The sequence below is a fragment of the Symphalangus syndactylus genome, chromosome 14 (assembly GCF_028878055.3).
Source record: "Symphalangus syndactylus isolate Jambi chromosome 14, NHGRI_mSymSyn1-v2.1_pri, whole genome shotgun sequence".
NCBI classification, from domain to species: Eukaryota; Metazoa; Chordata; class Mammalia; order Primates; family Hylobatidae; genus Symphalangus; species Symphalangus syndactylus.
In genome coordinates, this window is record NC_072436.2 from 14,751,752 (window position 1) to 14,778,581 (window position 26,830).

The following is a 26,830-nucleotide window of genomic DNA, read 5'->3' on the forward strand; positions in this document are numbered from 1 at the left end:
CCTTGGGTTAGCAACCCTGAAGAAGAATGTTCATTGGCAGAACCCTTTGGCTTGAATGTCAGGATGTTTTTTAAAAATGCTATTGGTTCTGGCCAGGTGCGGTGGCTCAGGCCTATAATCCCAGAACTTTGGGAGGCCGAGGCAGGCGGCTCACTTGCAGGAATTCGAGACCAGCCTGGCCAACATGGTGAAACCCCGTCTCTACTAAAATACAAAAATTCGCTGGGTGTGGTGGCGTGCGCCTGTGATCCCAGCTACTCAGGAGGCTGAGGCAGGTGAATCGCTTGAATCCGGAGGTGGAGGTTGCAGTGAGCCGAGATGGCACCACTGCACTCCAGCCTAGGCGACAAAGCAAGACTCCCTCTCAAAAACAAAAACAAAACAAAACAAAACCTATTGCTTCTAATACACCTAAAGCAAAGAGCTCTCCTATGTACTCGTCCATGCACCCAGTAGTGTGGTGGGAAAGAAAGAATTCAGCATGCTTCCTCCTGGGCCTGGCAGACAGGTGCCAGGTGAGTGGAGCACTGTCATTGCCTGTCACCTGCTGTTGGAACCTCTGCAGCCAGAGGGCGTGTCTTCTTGTCTGTACATCAGCATACTTGGGGGGCTTCTTAAGTAGGTTCGGTTTCTGTCAATGATCACACTGAATCGGGAAATGAAGTTTCTAGTAGGCGTATTTGGGATAAAGCTCTTTCTCCATCTACCTGTCCAACTGCTCACTCGGCAACCACAGAATGCTTCCAGTGTCCAGTGCGCTCCAGGAGGCTTTGGGCCAAGCGCCCGTGCATCTCAAGGTGCAGGCTGAGATAGGCACGGCAGTCGCAAACCCAGCAGCGTCTGGACCAAGGGAGCTTTGCCTCTCCACCAGACAAGACACAGACTTCTTGGTCCCTAAGGAAGTCCCCTTCAAACCTGCTGATTTCTCACGTGGCTACTGTACACTGGAGACTCGCCCCACTGCCCCATGCCATCTTGTGTTCTAGTACTGACTTGGAAGAAAGGTGGTGTTGGTATGAAAAGTGTTAGATTTCAGGAACTTGGCACAAATGGTTGGCAGCGATGGAATGCAGTGTTTAGAGGCTGTGGTGGGAGGACCTGTTAGATGGAGGGACTGCAGTGTTTAGAGGCTGTAGTGAGGACCCGTTAGATGGAGGGACTGTAGTGTTTAGAGGCTGTCGTGAGGATCTGGTGGATGGAGGGACTGCAGCATTTGTTTAGAGGCTGTGGTGGGAGGACCTGTTAGGTGGAGGGACTGCAGCATTTGTTTAGAGGCTGTGGTGGGAGGACCTGGTGGATGGAGGGACTGCAGCATTTGTTTAGAGGCTGTGGTGGGAGGACCTGTTAGATGGAGGGACTGCAGCGTTTGTTTAGAGGCTGTGGTGGGAGGACCTGGTGGATGGAGGGACTGCAGCATTTGCTTAGAGGCTGTGGTGGGAGGACCTGTTAGATGGAGGGACTGTAGTGTTTAGAGGCTGTGGTGGGAGGACCTGGTGGATGGAAGGACTGTAGTGTTTAGAGGCTGTGGTGGGAGGACCTGGTGGATGGAGGGACTGCAGCATTTGTTTAGAGGCTGTGGTGGGAGGACCTGGTGGATGGAGGAACTGCAGCATTTGTTTAGAGGCTGTGGAGGGAGGACCTGGTGGATGGAGGGACTTCAGCGTTTGTTTAGAGGCTGTGGTGGGAGGACCTGGTGGATGGAGGGACTGCAGTGTTTAGAGGCTGTGGTGGGAGGACCTGGTGGATGGAGGGACTGCAGTGTTTAGAGGCTGTGGTGGGAGGACCTGGTGGATGGAAGGACTGCAGTGTTTAGAGGCTGTGGTGGGAGGACCTGGTGGATGGAGGGACTGCAGCATTTGTTTAGAGGCTGTGGTGGGAGGACCTGGTGGATGGAGGAACTGCAGCATTTGTTTAGAGGCTGTGGAGGGAGGACCTGGTGGATGGAGGGACTTCAGCGTTTGTTTAGAGGCTGTGGTGGGAGGACCTGGTGGATGGAGGGACTGCAGTGTTTAGAGGCTGTGGTGGGAGGACCTGGTGGATGGAGGGACTGCAGTGTTTAGAGGCTGTGGTGGGAGGACCTGGTGGATGGAGGGACTGCAGTGTTTAGAGGCTGTGGTGGGAGGACCTGGTGGATGGAGGGACTGCAGTGTTTAGAGGCTGTGGTGGGAGGACCTGGTGGATGGAGGGACTGCAGTGTTTAGAGGCTGTGGTGGGAGGACCTGGTGGATGGAGGGACTGCAGTGTTTAGAGGCTGTGGAGGGAGGACCTGGTGGATGGAGGGACTTCAGCGTTTGTTTAGAGGCTGTGGTGGGAGGACCTGGTGGATGGAGGGACTGCAGTGTTTAGAGGCTGTGGTGGGAGGACCTGGTGGATGGAGGGACTGCAGTGTTTAGAGGCTGTGGTGGGAGGACCTGGTGGATGGAGGGACTGCAGTGTTTAGAGGCTGTGGTGGGAGGACCTGGTGGATGGAGGAACTGCAGCATTTGTTTAGAGGCTGTGGTGGGAGGACCTGGTGGATGGAAGGACTGCAGTGTTTAGAGGCTGTGGAGGGAGGACCTGGTGGATGGAGGGACTTCAGCGTTTGTTTAGAGGCTGTGGTGGGAGGACCTGGTGGATGGAGGGACTGCAGAGTTTAGAGGCTGTGGTGGGAGGACCTGGTGGATGGAGGGACTTCAGCGTTTGTTTAGAGGCTGTGGTGGGAGGACCTGGTGGATGGAGGGACTGCAGTGCTTATAGGCTGTGGTGGGAGGACCTGGTGGATGGAGGGACTGCAGTGTTTAGAGGCTGTGGTGGGAGGACCTGGTGGATGGAGGGACTGCAGCATTTGTTTAGAGGCTGTGGTGGGAGGACCTGGTGGATGGAGGGACTGCAGCGTTTGTTTAGAGGCTGTGGTGGGAGGACCTCGTGGATGGAGGGACTGTAGTGTTTAGAGGCTGCGGTGGGAGGACCTGGTGGATGGAGGGACTGCAGCGTTTGTTTAGAGGCTGTGGTGGGAGGACCTCATGGATGGAGGGACTGTAGTGTTTAGAGGCTGCGGTGGGAGGACCTGGTGGATGGAGGGACTGCAGCATTTGTTTAGAGGCTGTGGTGGGAGGACCTGGTGGATGGAGGGACTGCAGTGTTTAGAGGCTGTGGTGGGAGGACCTGGTGGATGGAGGGACTGTAGTGTTTAGAGGCTGTGGTGGGAGGACCTGGTGGATGGAGGGACTGCAGTGTTTAGAGGCTGTGGTGGGAGGACCTGATGGATGGAGGGATTGTAGTGTTTAGAGGCTGTGGTGGGAGGACCTGGTGGATAGAGGGACTGTAGTGTTTAGAGGCTGTGGTGGGAGGACCTGGTGGATGGAGGGACTGCAGCGTTTGTTTAGAGGCTGTGGTGAGAAGACCTGGTGGATGGAGGGACTGCAGCATTGGTTTAGAGGCTGTGGTGGGAGGACCTGCTGGATGGAGGGACTGCAGTGTTTAGAGGCTGTGGTGGGAGGACCTGGTGGATGGAGGGACCGCAGTGTTTAGAGGCTGCGGTGGGAAGACCTGGTGGATGGAGGGACTGCAGTGTTTAGAGGCTGTGGTGGGAGGACCTGGTGGATGGAGGGACTGTAGTGTTTAGAGGCTGTGGTGGGAGGACCTGGTGGATGGAGGGACTGCAGTGTTTAGAGGCTGTCGTGGGAGGACCTGGTGGATGGAGGGACTGTAGTGTTTAGAGGCTGTGGTGGGAGGACCTGGTGGATGGAGGGACTGCAGTGTTTAGAGGCTGTCGTGGGAGGACCTGGTGGATGGAGGGACTGTAGTGTTTAGAGGCTGTGGTGGGAGGACCTGGTGGATGGAGGGACTGCAGTGTTTAGAGGCTGTGGTGGGAGGACCTGGTGGATGGAGGGACTGCAGTGTTTAGAGGCTGTGGTGGGAGGACCTGGTGGATGGAGGGACTGTAGTGTTTAGAGGCTGTGGTGGGAGGACCTGGTGGATGGAGGGACTGCAGCATTTGTTTAGAGGCTGTGGTGGGAGGACCTGGTGGATGGAGGGACTGCAGCATTTGCTTAGAGGCTGTGGTGGGAGGACCTGGTGGATGGAGGGACTGCAGCATTTGTTTAGAGGCTGTGGTGGGAGGACCTGGTGGATGGAGGGACTGCAGCGTTTGTTTAGAGGCTGTGGTGGGAGGACCTGGTGGATGGAGGGACTGCAGTGTTTAGAGGCTGTGGTGGGAGAACCTCGTGGATGGAGGGACCGAAGTGTTTAGAGGCTGTGGTGGGAGGACCTGGTGGATGGGGGGACTGCAGCATTTGTTTAGAGGCTGTGGTGGGAGGACCTGGTGGATGGAGGGACTGCAGTGTTTAGAGGCTGTGGTGGGAGGACCTCGTGGATGGAGGGACCAAAGTGTTTAGAGGCTGTGGTGGGAGGACCTGGTGGATGGGGGGACTGCAGCATTTGTTTAGAGGCTGTGGTGGGAGGACCTGGTGGATGGAGGGACTGCAGTGTTTAGAGGCTGTGGTGGGAGGACCTGGTGGATGGAGGGACTGCAGCGTTTGTTTAGAGGCTGTGGTGGGAGGACCTGGTGGAGAGAGGGACTGCAGTGTTTAGAGGCTGTGGTGGGAGGACCTGGTGGATGGAGGGACTGCAGTGTTTAGAGGCTGTGGTGGGAGGACCTCGTGGATGGAGGGACCGAAGTGTTTAGAGGCTGTGGTGGGAGGACCTGGTGGATGGGGGGACTGCAGCATTTGTTTAGAGGCTGTGGTGGGAGGACCTGGTGGATGGAGGGACTGCAGTGTTTAGAGGCTGTGGTGGGAGGACCTGGTGGATAGAGGGACTGTAGTGTTTAGAGGCTGCGGTGGGAGGACCTGGTGGATGGAGGGACTGTAGTGTTTAGAGGCTGTGGTGGGAGGACCTGGTGGATGGAGGGACTGCAGCATTTGTTTAGAGGCTGTGGTGGGAGGACCTGGTGGATGGAGGGACCACAGTGTTTAGAGGCTGTGGTGGGAGGACCTGGTGGATGGAGGGACTGCAGTGTTTAGAGGCTGTGGTGGGAGGACCTGGTGGATGGAGGGACCGCAGTGTTTAGAGGCTGTGGTGGGAGGACCTGGTGGAGAGAGGGACTGCAGTGTTTAGAGGCTGTGGTGGGAGGACCTGGTGGATGGAGGGACTGCAGTGTTTAGAGGCTGCGGTGGGAGGACCTGGTGGATGGAGGGACTGCAGCATTTGTTTAGAGGCTGTGGTGGGAGGACCTGGTGGATGGAGGGACTGCAGTGTTTAGAGGCTGTGGTGGGAGGACCTGGTGGATGGAGGGACTGTAGTGTTTAGAGGCTGCGGTGGGAGGACCTGGTGGATGGGGGACTGCAGTGTTTAGAGGCTGTGGTGGGAGGACCTGGTGGATGGAGGGATTGTAGTGTTTAGAGGCTGTGGTGGGAGGACCTGGTGGATGGAGGGATTGTAGTGTTTAGAGGCTGTGGTGGGAGGACCTGGTGGATGGAGGGACTGCCGTGTTTAGAGGCTGTGGTGGGAGGACCTGGTGGATGGAGGGACTGCAGCATTTGTTTAGAGGCTGTGGTGGGAGGACCTGGTGGATGGAGGGACTGTAGTGTTTAGAGGCTGTGGTGGGAGGACCTGGTGGATGGAGGGACTGCAGCATTTGTTTAGAGGCTGTGGTGGGAGGACCTGGTGGATGGAGGGACTGTAGTGTTTGTTTAGGGGCTGTGGCGGGAGGACCTGTTAGATGGAGGGACTGTAGTGTTTGTTTAGAGGCTGTGGTGGGAGGACCTGTTAGATGGAGGGACTGCAGTGTTTAGAGGCTGTGGTGGGAGGACCTGTTAGATGGAGGGACTGCAGTGTTTGTTTAGAGGCTGTGGTGAGGACCTGTTAGATGGAGGGACTGTAGTGTTTGTTTAGGGGCTGTGGCGGGTGGACCTGTTAGATGGAGGGACTGCAGTGTTTGTTTAGAGGCTGTGGTGAGGATCTGTTAGATGGAGAGACTGTAGTGTTTGTTTAGGGGCTGTGGCGGGAGGACCTGTTGCTCAATTCTCAGTACTGGTTAGAAAGTAAATTTAACACAGGAGCAACTTAACAAAAAGAAAAGCTTTTCATTTTGGGGGACTTTTTTGTTTGTTTTTAGAGATGGCTTTGCTCTGTCACCCAAGCTGCTGGAGTGCGGTGGTGCCACCACAGCTCACTGCCACCTTGAACTTCTGATCCCAAGGGATCCTCCCACCTCGGCATCCTGAGTCGCTGGGACTACAGGCATGCACCACTACACCAGGCTAATTTTAAACAACTTTTTTGTAGAGACGGGTCTTGCCATCTTGCCCAGGCTGGTCTCAAATTCCAGAGCTCAAGCAATCCTCCCACCTCAGCCTCTTGAGAAGCCGGAACTACAGGCATGCACCACCACACCCGGCTAATTTAAAAAAAATTTTGCAGTGATGGGAGTCTTTCCATCTTGCCCAGGCTGATCTTCAACTCCTGGGTTCAAGTGATCCTCCCACCTCAGCCTCCCAAAGTGCTAGGATTACAGATGTGAGCCACCACACCTGGTTATATAAAAAGAAAACCTAAAACTAGTAAACCACACTGATATTTTTTGCTATATTTCTGCTATATACGTATCTCTTTGAAAAGGAAAATAGGAATATTGAACTTAGTTTTTGCATAAAGGGCCATTTCCTCCCACTTAAAGTTGTTTCCTTTTTAATCCTCTGCCAGCCATTCTTACGTGGCCAGTGGTAGTGTTGCTGATTAAAATAACACAAGTCTGCCAGCAGTGCCAGAGAGATATCGCAAATGGCGCCTCCCACAGTTCAGGACTGTGCACTTCACTCCACGGAGGTCTGCCTCAGATGCCTCCCTCCCAGGCCCTTTCCGGAGGCCAGGGAGAGTGCGTTTCCACCAAGCGCAGGAGTCAGCACTTCCTCACAGCCTTCCCATGCCCTCCCAGCACCAGGCACACATGGCCGCTCCCACCTACCCCATCCACCTTTTGTGACACGGGTCTGAATAGCTGCAGGTCCATGTCGTTCCTGGAACCATCATCTGGCTTAGTGGGCCTGTCACAGCAGACCTGGAAACTAATTTTCTGTGTACAGCAGGTTGCATTGCCGATGCTATTTTAGCTTATGGAGCCTAGAGCCCAGGAAATGGTTTTAAACATGATTTTGCCTTCCCTCTTCCTTCTTGTTTAAAAAAACCCACTCCTTGGTGATGCTTGGTGATCGTTGCATGGCACGTAAATATCCCTGATGTCACTGAACTGTACATTTAAAATGGTTAACATGGCAAGTTTTATGCTACATGTAATTTACCATCATAAAAAAAAAACCTCATTCCTCTAGAAATTGCAGTTTTTATTGAAAAGTTTAAATTATATTTATTATTAAGTATATGAGAATTTGATTTGTACTCTGGGTTTAATGTTCCTGTGGTAGAATGGGTTATTAATAAAACTAGCAGTCATTAGTACCTTCCATTTGAGAAATTTGAGATGTTAAAAACAAAGTTTGTCAGAGTCCAATGACAGCGCATTCTGTACCATCACCGTGGTGCGAGGTGGCTGTGAGTGAATACAGCTCTGTGTGTATTTCATTCCGAAAGCACTGGGGGTGCTGTCTGGAGAGGGCTCGGCAGCTTTCGTGTTGGCGTCGTAGGTGCTTGCTGGAGATTCAGAAGGGCCCAGATGGGATAATGGGGCAAAAGCAGCCCTAAAATCAGGGGCAGTGCCCGGCACTCTGGACGCATGTGCTGGCCCAGCTGCAGGGCAGTCCGTGTCATCCGTGAGGCCTCTGTGTCCTCATTGTCAAAGCTTTTTTAACATGGAGCTGAAACCTCACGGGGATGGTAAAAAGCAGATGAAATAGTATATGTGAAAGAATAGTGAGAATTACTAAGAACTACACGACTTAAAGTAAGGAGCAAGGAATGAGCAAAAATGCAGTCACAGACACATTCTCTCCCCATCAAGCCATGAAGCACATCGTAGCCCTCGGTGATTAAAAGCCATGCGTTCTGGACACATCTCACCCCCACCCCATATTCATCATCATTTACAATATTCATTTACAATAGCCCTCCTCTTCATGGAGGCCTGCCACAGTCGGAGTAAACAAAAGTGATCTTGTCCCTGTGGTATTCACAAAACCAGCCCTAGGAATTGTGTAAGTCACAAACAGCGTCCAGGCCCTGGATCTGGGACGACCAGTCTCTGTCATGCGATGCTCCGGCCCTCATGCTGACTGCTTGGTCCGCAACCCCGCGTTAGCAGGTGGCGCTCTCGGTCTGAAGCCTCGTTCCGTACCTTGTTGTTCCACATCCCCGGCCTAGATAGGCAGATGAGGTTGGCCCCTACAGCAGAATGTTTTCCGTTACAGCCGAATTATAGGTATTTGTAGACACGTGAATGAAGGAATTCTGCAAGCTGTGTAGCCCTGTATGATCAGCATTTTGGGGGTTTTATGTTTTCATTCCTTTAGCCATCTACATGATATGCCCAGGCATCACATTTTAGGGTAACTGAAGTGAAGGCAATGCAGATTCCATCTCACAGCCTGTGGTGTGTTCTTCTTGTCTTGTCTGTTCCCTGTCTCTTTCTGTCCCTTTGTTTCCTGCTACCCTTTCCCCTCTCGCCTCTCCCCACAACAAAGGACCAGCCTTGATGATACCGCTGGAGGGACTTTGCAAGCCGAGCTCTCCCAGGGCTCATGGGGCCTCCCTTCCAGCAGGTGGGCCCTCCATGCAGCCCACGGTGTCTGAGGACTCTGCGTCCCCGGAAGGGAGGCATTGCTTGTGCACGGCTGCTGTGCCTCCCCCAGCTGAAAGCATTCTGTTTGGCGGAACTGGTTCTGATATTTTCCAGCTCTTCTCAATTATTTCCAGGAGCAGGCAGAGCAGTGTGTGCGCATAATCCCTCATGTGTTATACTTATTAAATTTTACTGGCCAAAATGCCAGGAATTCTTGTGAACTTCATTATTTCTGAAAACGACAGCAAAACCTCTTGTGGATTACCGAAATGGCAATGTAGGTAGCCAGGGAAAGGAATCACAATCTCAGTGCTAGAATAATTGTCCTTGGTGGTATAAGGATCCTGTGTTTTGTTGAATGCTGTGGTTTTTTGGTAAAACAGGAACCCACCTGGTTATCCATGGCAGGGTATAGCAAACTCATGTATCAGACAGTCCTGTCATTTTTTAAACCTTTGAATGTAATGCATTATTTAAAAAGAAGGAAGAGTTACACTTTCAATTAGATTTCATTTGGTAAAAAGTGAAATTTCTGTGCATTTTAGTAGTAAACAACAATTCACTTAGTGCCTTTCTTCCTCAGATGGCACTGTGATATCAGCTTCACATATGATACTTTTATATGACCGAAGTCTCATTGAAATAAATACCAACCGGCATTATTATCCCTACTTTAAAGAGAGATTAAGTTTTGAATTTAAAAAACACCTCACCTTTCTCCCTGATTACAAAATTAATGCACATTGTTTGTAGAACATTTAGAGAAATCCGATGAAGATGGGAGGAAATAAAATCCCCCTAATCCCCCACTCGGGGATGAGTGCTCGCTCTGTTTTTCAGTCTCTTTTGATGAGCCGCTTTAGTCAGCCCACTCAAACTCACATTTTGTGGTTTAACTTTGTGTTGGTGATGGAGTTCACATCATATAACCTGAACGTCTTCCCATGTCATTAAACACAACAAAATAAGGTTAGGATAGATTAAAGATTGAACGTTTAAAATAAACCATAAGACACATGAAAGACCTGGTGGACACTGATACAATCCTAGAGTAAGTAGGGGCCTGCAGAGGGGAAAACTGGGAAGAAAACAGAGTTGACAGAGACATAACCAGGCTGTGCCATCAGAAGGGCCTTGGCAATGAGATGGCCAGGTTTCCAGGCTTACAGTCTGCCTCCGGAGACAGTTCAGCAGCGACGCCTCTCTCCCGAGGACTTTCCAGTGAAAACTCACCTTCTGAGTTGATTTATTCTTTCCTTCTGTGTTACAGCTCCAGCTTACTCTTTGGTTGTGACCAGCAGCTAAATCACTCTCTTTTCCCGAATGTTCTGCCCTTCAGGTAGCTGCAATCAACCCAAATCACCCTCTTGCTCAGATGCCTTTGCCTCCGTCGATGAAAAACTGCATCCAGCTGGCAGCCTGCGAGGCCACTGAGCTGCTGCCCATGATCCCCGACCTCCCGGCTGACCTGTTCACCTCCTGCCTCACCACCCCCATCAAGATCGCCCTGCGCTGGTGAGTGGCCCCTGCTGTTCCCCTGGGACCCACTGACCTGGGCTCTTCCGCAGGGACCCCAACCCATGTGGGCCCCAGGCATTCACCTGGTCCCAGGAGCTCACGTGACAGACATGAGTGTCCCCATCTTTTTGTGTCATTCGGGATTCCAGGTGGAGGCTTGGGTTCTACTCTTTGAGAGCTCAAGATCCCTTCTTCCTTCTGATCTGTTCGTGGGCAGCTCACTGCTTTGTGATTTCCAAGAACATCCTCTCCTTATCGTTGTTCTCTGTGGAGGTGTCTTAGTACCAGGATTGGTCATACTGGAAACTGGACTTTCTTTCAGGGGAAGAAAAGGCTGTTATGAAAAAGGAAGTCATTTAATTCCTTGCTTGAGTTGAAGCGTAATCTTTCCATTTATTTTTAGCAATGAAAAAAGAGCCATGATTTTTCTATCTCCATCCTTTTTAAGTTATAGCCATCGGAAACATAACTGAAGAAATATGTGTGATATTGCAAGATGGTAGAAGCCGCATTTCAGCCCCAACATCACCGGCAGAACGCACAATGGGATATGTGTGTTTCCTGCCTCCAAATCCAATATTCTTCCCTAGACCATCTTGCCAGTCTTTAATATCTACTTTCCCATTTTATGTTTTGCTGAAAAGCTTATATGTCGTGGCTGTTACCAGCTAGTAGATAAATACCTCTCCCTTGAGGTGCCGTGTGAATGGTGCAGCTGTGCAGCAGACACTGTGCTGTCGGCCGAGGACACTCTTGAGGCTTCTGTCAAGATGGCCTAACACTCTAGACAGTCTCCTGCCTTCTCACCCACAGCCCTGGGTGGACATGGGGAGCTAACAGCACAGCAAAGTAAGAGCCCCTAGGGACATCCAGGGAGGGGCCAGCGGGGCAGGGCAGCCTGAGGGTGGCCTGAGCCGCTGGGGGAGGAAAACTCGGCCTTCCTGCTCCGCCCCTGCAGCCAAGTCCAAACTGATCCCAGACCCCAGGGCTGGGGGTTCATGATGTTGGGGTGACTGCAGTGCAGCCCTCACATTCACTGTCCCTAGCCCTCCCCCGCAAACTTGAGGGCTACAGGTTTCCACTCAGGGAGAGACCTCCTTTTAGTGTTACTCATTCCAGAATAGTTGGAGATGAAGGGAAGAGGGCTGGGCGTGGTAGCTCACACCTGTAATCCTAGCACTTTAGGAGGCTGAGGCAGGAGGATCCCTTGAGCGCAGGAGTTTGAGGCCAGCCTGGGCAACATAGGGAGACCTTGTCTCTAAAAAGAAAATAGAAAAATAGCAAGTGCAGTGGCACACGCCTGTAACCGTAATGCTTTGGGAAGGTGAGGCAGGCAGATTGCTTGAGGCCAGGAGTTCGAGACTAGCCTGGCCAACAGGCAAAACCCTGTCTCTACTAAAAATACAAAAAAATTAGCTGGGTGTGGTAGCACATGCCTGTATTCCCAGCCACTTAGGAGGCTGAGGTGCTAGAATTGCTGGAACCTGGGAGGCAGAGGTTGCAGTGAGCCAAGATTGTGCCACTGTACTCCAGCCTGGGTGACAGAGCGAGACCCTGTCTCAAAAAAAGAAAAAAGAGGGGAGAGGAGCTGTTTGGAGTGGGCAGCAGAGGGGGATCTGCAGTGTCTCTGCTGTCCAGCCAGTACCCACACCTTACCTGGCTGATGCAGACTCAGCCTGAAAGGGCCACTGTCCTCTGTACCCTGCGGAGCAGAGCTCACTTGGCAAAATTAGACACCTGAGTAGCACAGCCACTACACAGAGAGAAAGCTGAACCAGGGTTATTGTAAAACAAGTGTAATACATACAATCAAAGAAATAAAGGAAGACACTTGTAACAAAATGTAAGAATAATGCTACGGTTTGAATGTCTTCCCCCAAATGTATGTGCTGGAAACTTAATCCCTCACCCAACAGCATTGGGAGGTGATTGCATCATGAGGGCTCTGCCCTCACATTTAGGTTAATGTCACTGTCACAGGGGTAGGTTAGTTATTGTGAGAGCAGGTCATGATAAAAGCAAGCTCAGCCCCTTGCATTATCTTGCCCTTCCACCTTCCGCCATGGGATGGCACAGCAAGAAGGTCCTTGCGACATGCCACTCTTTGACCTTGGACCTCCCAGTCTCCAGAACTGTAAGAAAGAAGTGTCTTTACTTACATGAAGAGAAGCTGCTTGAAAAGTCCAAGAATACAGTTAAGTAGGAGGAATAAGTTACAGTATTCCATAGTAGAGTAGGGAGATTACAGTTAACAGAAATAATTTATTGGATATTTCAAAATAGCTTGGAGAGAAGAATTGTAATGGCCCCAACACCAAAGATAGAAGGTGGAGTGAGATGGTGGAATAGAAGGCTCCACCAGTCTTCCTGCAGCAAGGACACCAATGGAACAACTATCAGCATGCACAGAAAAGCTCCTTCATACCAGCAAAAATTAGGTGAGCGCTCGTAGTACCTGGTTTAGCTTCATGTTGCTGAAAGGCACTGAGAGGTAGAAAAAACAGTCTTGAAAAGGTAAGTGTTTGAGGTGATGGATAAGTTAGATAGATCCCAGTTACCCTGATTTGATCATTACGCATTGTATGCATGGATCAAAATATCACATGGACCCCCAAAATAGGTACAACTATCATACATCAATTTAAAGAATACAAAAAAAATTTCGTTATAAATTACTCAGTCTGTTGTAGTCTGTTATAGCAACACAAAACAGACAGACAGATAGACAAGAAAAAGTACTATAAATGAAGAACCAAGCAGAAATAGTCATAGGCACACTGTAAGGTTTGAAATAAAGAACGCAGTAGACAGGACCTGTAGCAGGAGAGACACTGCCGGAGCCAAGTGAATGGCCTAGAAGACCACAGTGGGGGCTCACAGGAGGCCATGGGAAAGGATGGAGATGGGAAACAGAAAAGCCAGGAGATGCAGAGGAGGGAAATAGAGGCCCCAGCGGCAGACTGGAGGCATCCCGTGTTGAGAGAACAAGAATATGGCAGAGATGAAAGTACCTGAAGATCTCAGAAATGCACTCCCCAAAATCGGGAAAGCTGGAAGCCCTCCAATTGAGAGGGCTTGTGCCAACCAGAAATTAATGGGAGACCTCTGATCTCAGCACATCCAGTGAGGCGGAAGACCCTCACGAGGGCACCTTCCCTGATGCCACATTGTTTCTGAGCTGCTCTGCATCCTTGTTTATTTGCTCTGTGCTGTCGAAGTCCTTTCTGAATGCAGATCTCTTTTCACGCACCAGTTTATGAGGCACACGTTACAGTGCGCCTACCTCTATTTCTGCTTGTTTCTCCTTTCGTATTACTTTTTCTTGTTAGTCTTAGTCTGTTTTGTGTTGCTGTAACAGAATACAACAGACTGGGTAATTTAAAATGAAATTTTTTTGTATTCTTTAAATTGATATATCATAGTTATCCATATTTGGGGGGTCCATGCAATATTTTGATACCTGTATACGATGCATTAATGATCAAATTGGGGTAACTGGGATATCCATCACCTGAAACATTTATCTTTTCTTTTTAAGACTGCTGAAGAGACAGTCGTTTGGGGCCGCTATTTCTCTTCTCTGCATCTCCTGGCTTTTCTGTTTCTCACCTCTGTCCTTTCCCATGGCCTCCTGTGCACCCCTCATTGTAGTCTTCCAGGACATTCTAGGGCTTCGGCAGCCTCTCTCCTTTGAGTGTTCTTTTTAACTCTCTGTACTGTATGTCTGATCCCTGTCCAAAGAGGCTTATGAGTGCCCATTTCACGTTACCCCAGGAAGAGATTGGTCCACCTGACTCAGGAGTTCATCCATTCATTGCCCAAAAACTAATTTATTCAGTCCCAACTGTGTATATAATAAGACCCATGCTAACCACTATAGGAGATCCAAAGAAGCATATTGCCCTCAACAAATGTCTCCTCTGGTTGAGGAGATAAGATATGGCTTGAAAATTCATGATTTCAATGGGTGGTTCATGCAAGACGAAAACCTGAACCCTTCAAGGCAATGTGTGATCAAAGACCAAGTGACCTTGTGGCACCAAGGGCTGTTGTGTTCCCAGAGGACAGAGAACCATGGCTAAGGGCCACAGGATTTGAGAAAGCTGCTTGGAGGAGGTGGAACCTGAGAGGAAGGTTTCGCCAGGAGTGCGGTTGAGCTCAGAGAGTGGGCTGAAGTCCAAGTCCATTGTGGGGTGCTTTGAATGCTGCCCAGAGGACCTTGACTTCTCCTGGGACTCTGGCACAAGAGAGCCCCTGAAGGTGTTTGGGTAGAAAAATGACTTCATCAGAACTGTGCTTCAGAAAGGATCCAAGTGATGATAGGGAGACCTTGGTGATCATTAGGCCATTATCATATCAGTGCGGTCTTGAGCTGGTAAAAGATTAGGGCAGAAAGATAGAAAATCACCCAGGGGCCTGTAGGCTGGAGCTTCCATAGACGCACAGTGGACACTGCCATGGAACAGGCCTCATTTCCACCCATTTTCCCGTCTCCCACTCCCGGTTTCCTGCAGGACTGCTTCAGTGCCTCCTGACTCCAGAATCAACACCGCACCAACTCTGCCTTTAGACTCTGCCCAGAGGTTCTGGGCTGGATACTATATTTGGTGCGACCCTCTGGGGCATTTTTGCAAGTTTTCAGGCAGATGGGTGGGGGAGCAGTGAAGGAAGGAGGAAATAAGACAAAGCACAAGGGGAACCGGAAATGACATCGCTACCTTCCTGTGCCTTCCCTGCCGCCCCACTCCAGCTACCTGTCACCAAACCCAGTGCACTTCATTGAGTTGACGGGTTTCTCTCAGGCAGTTTGTTCTTCTGCCATGAGTGGGAAGGACTTGGCTTCCCTCCGTGCACAGCTGTGCGCTCCCAAAGACACCTGGGCCAGATGTGGCAGTGCGTCCTGTAGTCCCGGCTACTCGGAAAGCTGAGGCAGGAGGATCACTTGAGCCCAGAAGTTTGAGACCAGCCCTGGGAACACAGGGAAAGCCCATCTGTAAAAAAAAAAATAAAATAGAATAAAGAAGCATACTTTCACACTGAGGGCTGTTGGCCTCGTTATTTCTAAAATGGGTGTCTGTCCTCTGATTAGGGAATGTGCTTTCTCTCTACCAAGGCATGATGCGTCATCCCAGTAGCCCCTGAAATCCTTGTAGGAGTTAGGACATAGTCAGATTTTTAAAAGTAAGCATTTAGTAGGAAGTGCAGTGAAAAACAAACTGATACAGTTACCATAAGAGGGACTTTGAAATCAATATGCCACAGTGGCAGACAGTGGTCATCGGATAACCACTGCCTGGAACAATTGAGCGGTGTCTCAGGTGGCAGCTCTTTTACAATAAACAGCTTTCTGCCGTATTGAAGTGCTGAAATTAGGTTGAACATGACATTTTGCTGGGTGTCTGTAGCCTGTGAGTGGTAATGGACTATATTCATTAAAGAATTATCAAGTGAAATGTGTAGTTTTGTGTGAGCTAAGTTAAAAACCACCAGGGTTTTTTTCTTTTTTTTAATGGAAGAGTGAGATAGTTTGTCAGACAGTAATTACGTATGTTTTTAGGGTTATAGTTTTATTTTTTCATTTTGAAAAGTCAATTTATTTTCTAACTAAAAATGAAAGATACATTCTTTTCAGAAAATTACTAAAAAGTTAAAAGTAGAAAAAAATCATCCAAGATTTTACCATCTAAGGACAACTAGTGTTCACTTTTTGATGTATTGCCTGTTGGTCGTTTTTCTGTGCATGTACATTTTGTACTGATGTAAGTGGACAGAATTTACGATTTCATATCCTTAACCCTTAGCATTATACCAGAGTTCCCTGCCCTAGATCATTAGAGACTCTTAGTAAGTATCATTTTATATTTCCCTGTGTTGAAGTTCCATGTTTTATTTCGCCAGAGCCTAGGGCTTTAGGATTTAGGCGTCAGGAGTATGAGGGTGGGAAGGTTCAGCGTGGCACTCCGACGGGAGTTGGCAGACCTGGTTCTGTGAAGGGGCAGACGCACTTGGGTTAGGCTTTTAGGGCCAGGCAGTCCCAAGTCTGCTGTTGCAGCACAAAAGAGGCACAGGCAATATATAAACAAATGAGCGTGGCTGTGTTCAAGTCAAGCTTGCTTTTTTTTTTTTTTTTTTTTTGAGACCGAGTCTCGCTGTTGCCCAGGCTGGAGTGCAGTGGCATGATCTCGGCTCACTGCAACCTCCATCTCCTCGGTTCAAGTGATTCTCCTGCCTCAGCCTCCCAAGTAGCTGGGACTACAGGTGCCCACCACCACGCCTGGCTAATTTTTGTATTTTTAGTAGAGATGAGATTTTACCATGTTGGCCAGGCTGGTGTCAAACTCCTGACCTCAGGTGATTCGCCCGCCTCAGCCTTCCAAAGTGCTGAGATTACAGGCACAAGCCACCGCACCCGGCCTCAGTCAAGCTTTCTTTAAGAAAACAGGCAGTTGGCCAGATTTGGCCCAGGAGCTATAGCTTGGCACTTGCTGCTCCAGAAAAGGGAACTAGGATTGGGCTGCAGATGATGGCTGTGCGTGTCTGCCGGTCTGCAGGTGACCTGGAGAAGGGCAATGCTCAGGAAGGTGGATTCCCTCCCTCCCTCCCTTTACTATGCAAATAAGAGAAATGGTTTCTAAGCACGCTGCCCTCATTATGCTGGCACAGCTGCTACGGAATGCGGTGCGCTGGGTCAACGGCCTACAGCTTTGCTTCGTTTGGACAAAATGTGTACATGTGTATTTGGTGGCAAGCGTATTTATGAATCTTATTTGATGAGGAACTTGTTGTTGGAAGACATTGTTCTGTAATTTTTCATTTTTGCCTCAGTCTTTTTCATTTTCAGAAACTGATTTCAATAATTCCAAAATGAGCAATGACATTACTTTCCATATAAATGATTATCTTACTCACCATATACATCAATACACTGTAAGAATCCAAAATATATTTTTTCCCTTGGCTGTTTTCTACTTCTTTGATTGAGTGGCATAATACCATTTTAGATTTATTACGGGTCTATTTGTATATTACTGAAAATTATAACCCAGTGGGACTTAATTTGCTGTGGGACTTGCTATAAAACAGATTGATGTCTATTGCACTGTGCTGTGTGCACTAGTATTGTCTATTAATGAAAATGATAAACATTATTTTGGATTGAATAGAGGTCAAAAAACTTATTTCCTTTCTTTCAATTAAGTTGAAGGATTTCCAGGAGTATAAATGTTAATGATAGAGCATTAACGTGTATTTGTCAGCGTGGAAAGTTTCGCTTCCGCATTGCCCACAGGAGACGGAAGATGCATGGCTCTCCTGGCGCGCAGGTGGGGTGGAGGCTCAGCGTGGCTCTGTCTGGCCAGGCTAAGTGGTTTGCAGTGCCTGTCTCATTTTAGACATTTGCTGTGACATTTGCTTCTTATTTTTTCTTGATGACTCAACCAAGAATCATTCAGAATTACCTTTAGAAACATAAATTCTTGTGGTTTTGATGATAGAGTTAACCATTTGTTCTCCACGGAGTCTTCTATAATACATCTGCTTTGCCAGAGAACACACTTTCTTCTGCCCGTTCAGTGCTCTCGGGTCTTTTGCCGCTTCCTTTCAACAACAGTCCGATGACCTTGTTTTCCTGCATATGTGTGAAGGGAGAGGAGCTCACTGGTCCTCCCAGAGGGTGAAGTAACCGGGACACATTACTGAATAAAATGCTCTTTTGTAGTGTCCCACTCTGTATCTTAGACCTTAGTCGTAGGCAAGTATAATTTGGAATTCGCGTCTGGAGAAACAGCTTTTATGATATGGAGCCTTTCACAGTAGAGCCTCAGTATCATGGATCTCACACAGTCCCCGCGGCGGCTTCCAGGCCGTTTCCAGAGGAAAATATTTTTTCTCCCCAAACTAGACAGTGTTCTCTTCACTGTTCCAGTGTCTTGACATACACTCAATTAAGATGAATATCATAATGTATTGTAATAGAGCTCCCTTTTAAAAAGATGACATGTAAAAACCATCTGATGGATGTGGTAAGAAAGGGAATTGAAGCAGACGGAGGGGCATGGGCTGCTGACTCCCTGGCTGAACCCCGTCCTCGGGTGCCACAGGAAAGAGTGAGATTGATGGATCCTGGAGGGAGCCCATTCAGCAGCAAAGCTGGAGACCTTGCTGGTCCCTTGAGATGGCTGGGTCCCCACTGGGGGTTGGGGTGAGGCCGGAGGAGACAGTGGAGCTGGCGAGGGCCCCAGGGTGCAGGCGAGGCTGAGGGCGCTTGGATCTCCTCCCATTGCCCTTAATATGCACGGCCTGCTGTGCTGTGTCTGGGGCTCAGAAAGATGGAAAATAAGAGGAAAGAAAGAGTTTGTCCCACCGCCCTTGTGAAAAGAGAAGTAATCCAATAATAAATAAAAGTGATAAAAGACAATTGGAAATATGAAGAAGAAACAGTAAGAAAGACCAGTTGGAAGCATTAAGTATAAAAAACATAATTGGTGAAATAATTGAAGAGATGGATTGAAAAGCAACATTATGAATAGAGCCAAGAATAAAGCAGGAAGCTGGGAAGTTTGAGGAGTTCCCATCAAAGGCATGGAGCTAGAAGGAAGGGAGAAAAGTGAGAGGCAGAGACAAAGTTTAAATATCTAGGAAAGAACATTTTCTTCTCTCTAAAAAAGGTAGAAAAGGAGAGAAGACAAGCTTCGTAAATAGAAAGTGTGAGATACGATGGCTAAAATGTTTTGAAATAAGTTGTAACTGTAAATGAATTGAATTCACCTCTCAAAGGGCCATGATTCTTATGTTGGTTAAAATCATGATACAGCAGTCTCTTGTCCATGAGACACAAATTTGAAGCAAAATGTTTAAGCCTGGGCAAAACAGCAAGACCCTGTCTCTACTAAAAATTTAAAAATTAGCTGGACATGGTGGCTTATGCCTGTGGTCTCAGCTCCTTGGGAGGCTGAGGCAGGAGGATCACTTGAGCCCAGGAGTTCAAGGCTGCAGTGAGCTGTGATTGTGCCACCGCACTCCAGCCTGGGTGACAGGGTAAGACCCAGTCTCTAAAAAAATAAATAAATAAAAAATAAGAACATGTATTTCAAAGGTTGGAAATCAAAGGATGAAAAAGAGAAATAGGAGCTAAAAGAAAGCTGGGGTGGCCAGTCCCGATATGACTCAAAGCAGAAGCTGAGATAAATTATTGAAAGGGGCAAAGAAAAATGTTGTATTGTGGTAAAAGGAATAGGAAAGCAGGAAGGTATATACTGATGATGACAGTGTGCACCTGACAACATGGCCGTGCACTAGGTAAGATGGGAGCTGAAGTATGGATGGAAACAGATGAATGAGAAGTGTGCTTAGATACAGAGACACCAAGTACAGACAAAGGAAGCAACGTAAATACGACTTTGGTCACCGAATTAATTAGCCAGACCTCACAGAGGCACACAGGACCATACATCCAACAGGGAATGTGGACATATGTGGACCATTCACAAAAATAAATTACGCGCCTGACTACAAAGAAAGCTTTACTAATCCGGAAGAATCAGCATCGTGTAAACTCCATGGCAGACCACACGCAATGAAGCTGGAAGTCGGTAACGAAAGGACAGCTTTAACAAAAGTCTGAAAACTAAAATCTTAAAATCCTTGGATTAAAGAGGAAACACTTTAAAACTGATAAAATACAGCCAAATGTTAGTAATAGCACATTTCCTGTTTGTGGGGTGTGTGTAGCCAAAGCAGGCAAGGATTTAATACGTTTAGTCAGAAAACAAAGATTAAAAAAACAAGAAAAATTAAATGTTCGCCTTAAAGAGCCAGGGGAAAAATGCAATAAACAGATGAAAAACAAAATGAAGATAGCGAATCTGAAAGATACAAGCAGCCCTACGCTGCCCATCGCATCTCTGCATCCAGAGGTCTCTGCTTCATTTCCTGGGAGTCCGGCCAGTGCGGGAAGGGGCGTCCAGGGCCTCTGAACACTCTTCTTACAGATTTTCATCTGGGCACTTGCTCTCGGTTCTTCCTTTCAGAGAGCCGGTTGTCTCAGTTCTTGAAACTTGCTGACAGCAGGCTTTGGGAGGTGAGTGCTTCATTTTGACTTTGCACCATCCAGGTCAAAGGCTTCACTTCTCTCACCTCTGCTGAGCCACTTACACTTGTCCAACTGTTTCTTACATTTGGTTGACATTTTACAATTACAGGGATAACAGTAGCTAGCATTTGTCGAGCGTCACTGGAGCCATTCCACTAATGAACTCATCTAACACCACACGCCTGTGAGGTGTGGACTGGCGTTAGTGCTGCTTTCAGGATGGGGAAGTTCAAGTCGCTTGGAGAGTAGCTGGTGGAGCCAGGATTCAAAGCTGGGTGCCCAGGCCCCCGAACCGACAGCCTCACCTGTGTTGTTCCGCCTCTCTCTCTCATGGCCAGCGTCTCTCATTTGCCATGATTTCCTTGCTGGGGCTCTCCGTCCTTGTCCTGTTATTTTCTCTCGTTGTGGAGGAAGTTGAGATCACTGTCATCTATAGTCTGTCGTGTCTAAATAGAGGTTACCATGACTTAATGTGGTAAAGGCTACATCAGAGCTCTTCCGCAAACCAGCCTCGTGGAGAGACTGGAGACGTCTTCCCTTCGAAGCTGGGAATAAGGCAAAGATTCTCTCTCGCACTATAACAGTATTACAATTCCTGACCCCCAGTAAGACAACTCCATAACCAGCAGAAGGAATGTGAACATTTGTAATTATCTGTTTACAGTAAGGATCATCTAACATAGTTCACTGATTCTAGCATGTACTTTTAAAATTTTTTTTAAGACGTCATCTTGCCCTGTCACCCAGGCTGGAGTACAGTGGTGTGAACATGGCCCACCATAGTCTCAACTTCTCGGGCTCAAGCAATCCCCCCCACCTCAGCCCCCCAGGTAACTGGGACTACAGGTGTATGCCACCATTCTGACTAATTTTTGTATCTTTTGTAGAGACTGTGTGTCACCATGTCGCCCAGGCGGGTCTCGAACTCCTGAGCTCAATAGATCCTCCCACCTCAGCCTTACAAAGTGCTGGAATTACAAGTGTGAGGTACCACGTCTGGTCCTTTTTTAAAAAATAGAGACAGGGTCTCTCACTTTTACTTAGGTGGGAGTGCAGTGACACAGTCATAGCTCACTGCATCCTTGAACTCCTGGGCTCAAGTGATCCTCCCGCTTTAGCCTCCCAAAGTGCTGGAATTCCAGGCATGAGCCACCACACCTGATCCCAGCATGTGCGTTTTCACACTTAACATATCTGAGGTCCAGAAGCATCTTACAATAAGTAACATATCTGTTTAGTTGGCAGTTCTTTTCCTTTGTTAGTAGTGTATAGAAATGCTTGCAAAGGTCCACCTAGGGGTGTGCACTATACCCTTTCTTACTGCTGTTTGTAAGCTCACTGTTTGTCACTAGGGAAAGAAACAGGCACCATTACTGAACTAGGTGTTCATGTACCAGCAATAATTGATCTCAAAATTTAATGCCATTTATAGTTTTTAATTAAAGAAACTCTCAAATGTATGGTCTAACTTTTTCTTTAAGTCCAGAAAAAAGAATACATTAAACCCTAAGTAAGTAGAAGAAAAGAAATAAAGAGAAGAGCAAAAATAAACAGAAATCGACCCAAAAATTTGTGAAAATTCATGAAACTAGTTGATAGTTTTTAAAAGGTTCATTAAAATTGTCAAAACTTTTTCTAGAGTGCTCAAGAAAAATAGAAGGAAAATACAAATGACTTTCATCAGAAATGAAAGAGGGCACATCCTTACTGATCCTACAGATGTTAAAAGGAGAATAAGGGGCCAGGTGCGGGGGCTCATGCCTGTAATCCAGCACTTTAAGAGGCTGAGGCAGGTGGATCGCTTGAGCCCAGAAGTTCAAGACCAGCCTGGGCAACATAGCAAAACCCTATCTCTACAAAATATAAAAATTACTCGTGCGTGGTGGCACACGCTTGTAGTCCTGAGCTGGGAGGCATCGAGGCTGAAGTGAGCAGTGCAGTGATCACATCACTACGGTCCAGCATAGACCACAGAGTGAGACCCTGTCTCCAAAAACGAAAATTATAAATAAATAAAAGGAGAATAAGGGAATCATTTTAATCACGAAGGACCATATGCCAGAAAATTCTTCATCTTAGATGCAATGGATAAATTCTGTGAAAGACACAAGTTATCAAATCTAACAGAAGAAGAAAAAGAAAATTTGGATAGGATATATCTGTTAAGTAAATTAAATTTGTGGTTAACAACCATACGAAGACAACCCCACACCCAGATATCTTTACTAGTGAATTTTACCAAACCTTCAAGACTGAACAAAGCAGACAGACAACCTTTGTGAAATTTTTAAATATCTGCTGACCATATTAAGTTGCTGTCCCAAGGCGTGGTGTAATTAGTAATGGCAAAAGCTAAGAAAATGTTTACAAGGTTACTGCCTAACTGTTGACTAATTTGACCAAATTTTGTGCACCTGGGGCCTTTTAAAAATCAGCTTATTTCCCTAAGAAAAAGTGTTACTTGAATTTTTTTATGATTTTATTTTATTTTATTATTTTTGAGACGGAGTCTTGCTCTGTCGCCAGGCTGGAGTGCAGTGGCGCAATCTCAGCTCACTGCAACCTCTGACTCCCTGGTTCAAGTGATTCTCCTGCCGCAGCCTTCTGAGTAGCTGGGATTACAGGCACGTGCCACCACACCTGGCTAATTTTTTGTATTTTTAGTAGAGATGGGGTTTCACCATGTTAGCCAGGATGGTCTCGATTTCCTGACCTCATGATCCTCCCATCTCGGCCTCCCAAAGTGCTGGGATTACAGGCATGAGCCACCATGTCTGACCACGTGAATTTTTTTTTAAGAGCAGCTTGCCTTTATATTTTTGGTTCACCTTGGGACTTATCTTCTAGTCATTTACTGTTGGCTCACATTTCCTCTTCTCCCATGTCTGTCTAACAGGAGAACCATGAAGTGCATGATCTCACTTGGGGTCTCAGTAGGCCGCTTAGTGAGTCCCAAAGACTTTTGTGAGAGTTTGAATGCATCCGTGTGTAATGTATGTGGAGGACTCAAGGGTAGCAAGTATACACAGAGTATCCTTTTAACATAAAAGGAGCATTCAGAAAAGAATTAAGACTATGCAGTTCAGCCCACATTTGGGCTCCTATAGCTACTGAGTTATTCATGTAATCCTCGGAAATCAGCCTGGGTGAAATACTGCACGGGGAAGAGTGCTCAGCCCCTGGCCTCACTCCTGCCTGTCCCAGGCCTCCTCACTGTCCGTGTCTAATGGGAAGAAAGTCATTTGTTGTCTCCTGTTTGATGTCATCATCACTGTGTTCCAAATTAGCTTCAGTACTTGTTTGAAATCATACCTACTGAACGACTGACTTATATCACTATCACACGATGACCTGTTAACTGCTTATTTGCTTCTCTGTATCTTCTTATTAAACTTCTGGGCATTTTAGTGGTAGTTTGGCTTCCTGTTTGATTTATGTGCCTCAGCATACTCATGCCTCCATATTTAATCAGTGACGTTAGGTCACATTGCATGCAAAAACTGTCAGTGCATTCAGCTCCATATTTAATGGCAGTCATTCATGACCCTTTTGTAAATAAAAAAGCAATCATTTGATTTGTACTAAACTGGGCAGTATATTGCAGAAGCCATTTTCATCCTCATTTTACTTGTGCTGAGATCGAATCAATAATGCCTCTTGATGGCATCATTGTTGGAACACCAGAACTGTGCTGTCACGTAGACCTGTACAGAGGGTGGCATGTGTCCCACGCCAGAGCCATGCCATCATGTAGGCCTGTGTGGAGGGTGGCACGGTGTCCCACGCCAGAACCAAGCTGGCAAGTAGACCCATAAGGATGGTGGCATGGTGTTGCCAGCCTTGTTGTAAAATGGTGTGAATTAATCCAGGAGACGTTAGCCTCTTCTTCGGTTTCTCGTTATTTGTACTGCTGAATAAATGTTGTATATGTATATTCAGCACACAGAACAATTTAAACTGGATTCAGAAGCCATTTCAGTGCACTCTGAGACTGGGCATTAAACCTCGCTTTAAGTGCTGTCAACACAGTCACTGGGAACAGCCCGAGTGCTGCTTATTTGCAGGTTGAAAGGACTCTGTGCAGTGAGAACTTCTGAGTTCTCGTCCTGTCCCAGGTAGCTGGTAAACACCTAAGTCATGAAGGTTATGAGGCACAGTCCCTATGCACCAGGAAAAGAGGGTCTCCAGGGAGAGGTGCTCCCTCTCATCAGTGCTCTTCTTGGAGACAGAGGAGAGAGTAGGGACGCTCCTTCTGCTTGCCTTGGAGGCAGAGGCGGCATCACTGCTGTTGGGGTGTCCTCGTATCACCCCCTGTGATGAGTGAAATTTCACCAGCGAGAAGAAGTGGAGAAAGGCATTGTGAGGCACTCACCCTGACCTGCTCAGAGGCCTGAACGCATCTCGGCAGCAGCCCAGTGTGGCATCTGAGGGAAGGATGGTGGCCAGGACACGAGAGGGAGGGCGGGGTCCATGACCATGAAGCTCGGGCTGGGATTTCTGTTGGCAGCACCTTCTTTGTGGTAGGTGCTGTGCAGCTGCAGGGCTGGCCTGGCCTGCGAGCCAGTCACACGGGGGTCTCCACCCTTGTCACAGCCCACTAGTGCTGCTGTACAGGCCCCTGAAACTGGATAATTTATAAAGAACAGAGTTATTTCTCCCGGTTCTGGAGGCTGGAAGTCCCAGGTCAAGGCACTGGTGGGTTTGGCGTCTGGTGAGGGCTGTTCTCTGCGTTCGAGGTGGCGTCTTTTCCCATGTCCTCCTGGGAGGACTGCTGCATCCTCACATAGCAGAAGGCAGAAGGCAGCAGAGGCTACATTCCGCCAGCACCCCCGCCTTAAATAAGGTTGCTAAAATCCCACTCAGGACAGCAGAGCCTTGGGATGTAACCATCATCTAAATCTCTGCCTCTAAGCATTGTCACTTTGGGTCCTCAGATCAGACAGGAATTTTAGGAGGGACATGCCTTCACAGTGTAGCAGCCTTCTGAGAAATGAAAGCCTGTTTGAGAAGACATGTTCGTAGCTCAGCAGCAGCGTGGTCCAAGCTCTCCTGAGGAAGGTGTCCAGGGCGTTTGGGGACACAGAGGAGCAAATTTCATCCAGCAGGGGCAGCTCACTGTATGGGTGAGGCTTAGAACTGGGCATAGTGGTGGCTGTCAGATGGACATGCATGTTCAGGATCCAGGTATGTCTGTCACCTACCATTTTTAACAGAGGACAACAATATCATCAGTTGTGAATACATCTTCTCTGTTACTGTTCAAGAAGCCATGCTGTTTGCATTCTCTAAGAGGAAAAACGCACTGCTGGTAGCGCCTTCGGCCTGCAATTCCCACTTACCCGCCTCAAACGCTTCCTGTCTTTGCTTCTGCTGTCTGCAAGATCCCCACCTTCCAATCCACAAATGTTTGTACTCAAATTTCCCCATCAGAACCAGCAATAAAGCACAGAAAGCAGCTGACCTAAATCCAGTGACCTCTTTCCTTAAATCATGCGTCTTCCCCTTAAACGGAGTGTCTGGTTTGAGCTGCGGTCGCCACTCGGCTTCTCCCAGCATACAGCGTGTGCTGCCTCTCCCGGCCCGGGGCAGCCCCCTGCCTTCCTGCTATTCCAGCAGCTCTCCCAGAACCATCGAGATAATCGCTGACTGTCACTCCAGCAGCTCTCCTAGAACCATCAAGACGATCACTGCCTTCCGAGCTGTCAGCCTCACTGGCCTGTTCCTAATCTTTGCCCCTGAAGAGTCCGCTGCAGAGCCGAAGCAAGGGACACCCCCTCCGGCACCTCCTTCCCTGCCCTGGGGTCTGCGGCTGCCTCTCTGAAGCTCCCACTCTCTGGCCGGCTTCTCTTCCTGCACTTGGACGTTATGTTCTCCCACGGCTGTGTTCTTGGTCCTCTTCTCGACGTACTTCTGCCTGTGAGAAACTGCAGCTCATCCAGTGATCAACTATCCTGACCCCTCTGAGATAATCCCTCCTTCCTCACACTCTCCCTCTGCCAGCGCTTTCCTCGTCATATACACCTGCATAAACTTTTCATGCATGAAACAAAAGGTCCACCCCAGCAAGAGGGCACTCCCACCGCCTGCTGGCCCTCCTGGGTCTCCCTGCCTAGTTCTTTCTCTCCAGGTGCAGTTAAGCTTCAGGACGGAAGGGGGTACCTCCCAAGCCTTTCTGCCCTTCCTGTCCAGCCCTCAACATTGTAATCAGGTCTTCTCAACCTGGAACGCCCCCTCTCCCTCCCAGCCCCAGGTGTTTACCCTGGTTGTTTGTGTTTCTTGTTTTTCTGTGTAATGGAAGGAAGGTATCACCTGAGGGGCCTTAGGAATGACACAGGAAACCCTGCTGCCTCCATTCGGACTTGGGTGGGGTGGGGGTGGCGGCAGCATCCTGCTGCCTCTATTCAGACTTGGGTGGGGTGGGGGTGGGTGGAGGCCAGCTGGCATCTCCCAGGAGTTCTGAACCCTCGTGTCCCTCAGCCAGCCACCGCCACGCCTAGCTCCAGGCCTCG

General features: G+C 48.4%; 1 protein-coding gene across 8 annotated transcripts in view; it reads left to right on the forward strand.

Annotated features, from left to right (window-relative positions):
• Positions 1-26,830, forward strand: part of RPTOR (regulatory associated protein of MTOR complex 1) — a 420,015-nt gene that overhangs the window by 197,453 nt on the left and 195,732 nt on the right. For all 8 annotated transcript variants that reach the window (XM_055241781.2, XM_055241783.2, XM_055241782.2 and 5 more), the window contains one exon: positions 10,053-10,228. In XM_055241781.2, the coding sequence (XP_055097756.1) occupies positions 10,053-10,228 (176 nt within the window). The remainder of the gene's footprint in view (positions 1-10,052; positions 10,229-26,830) is intronic.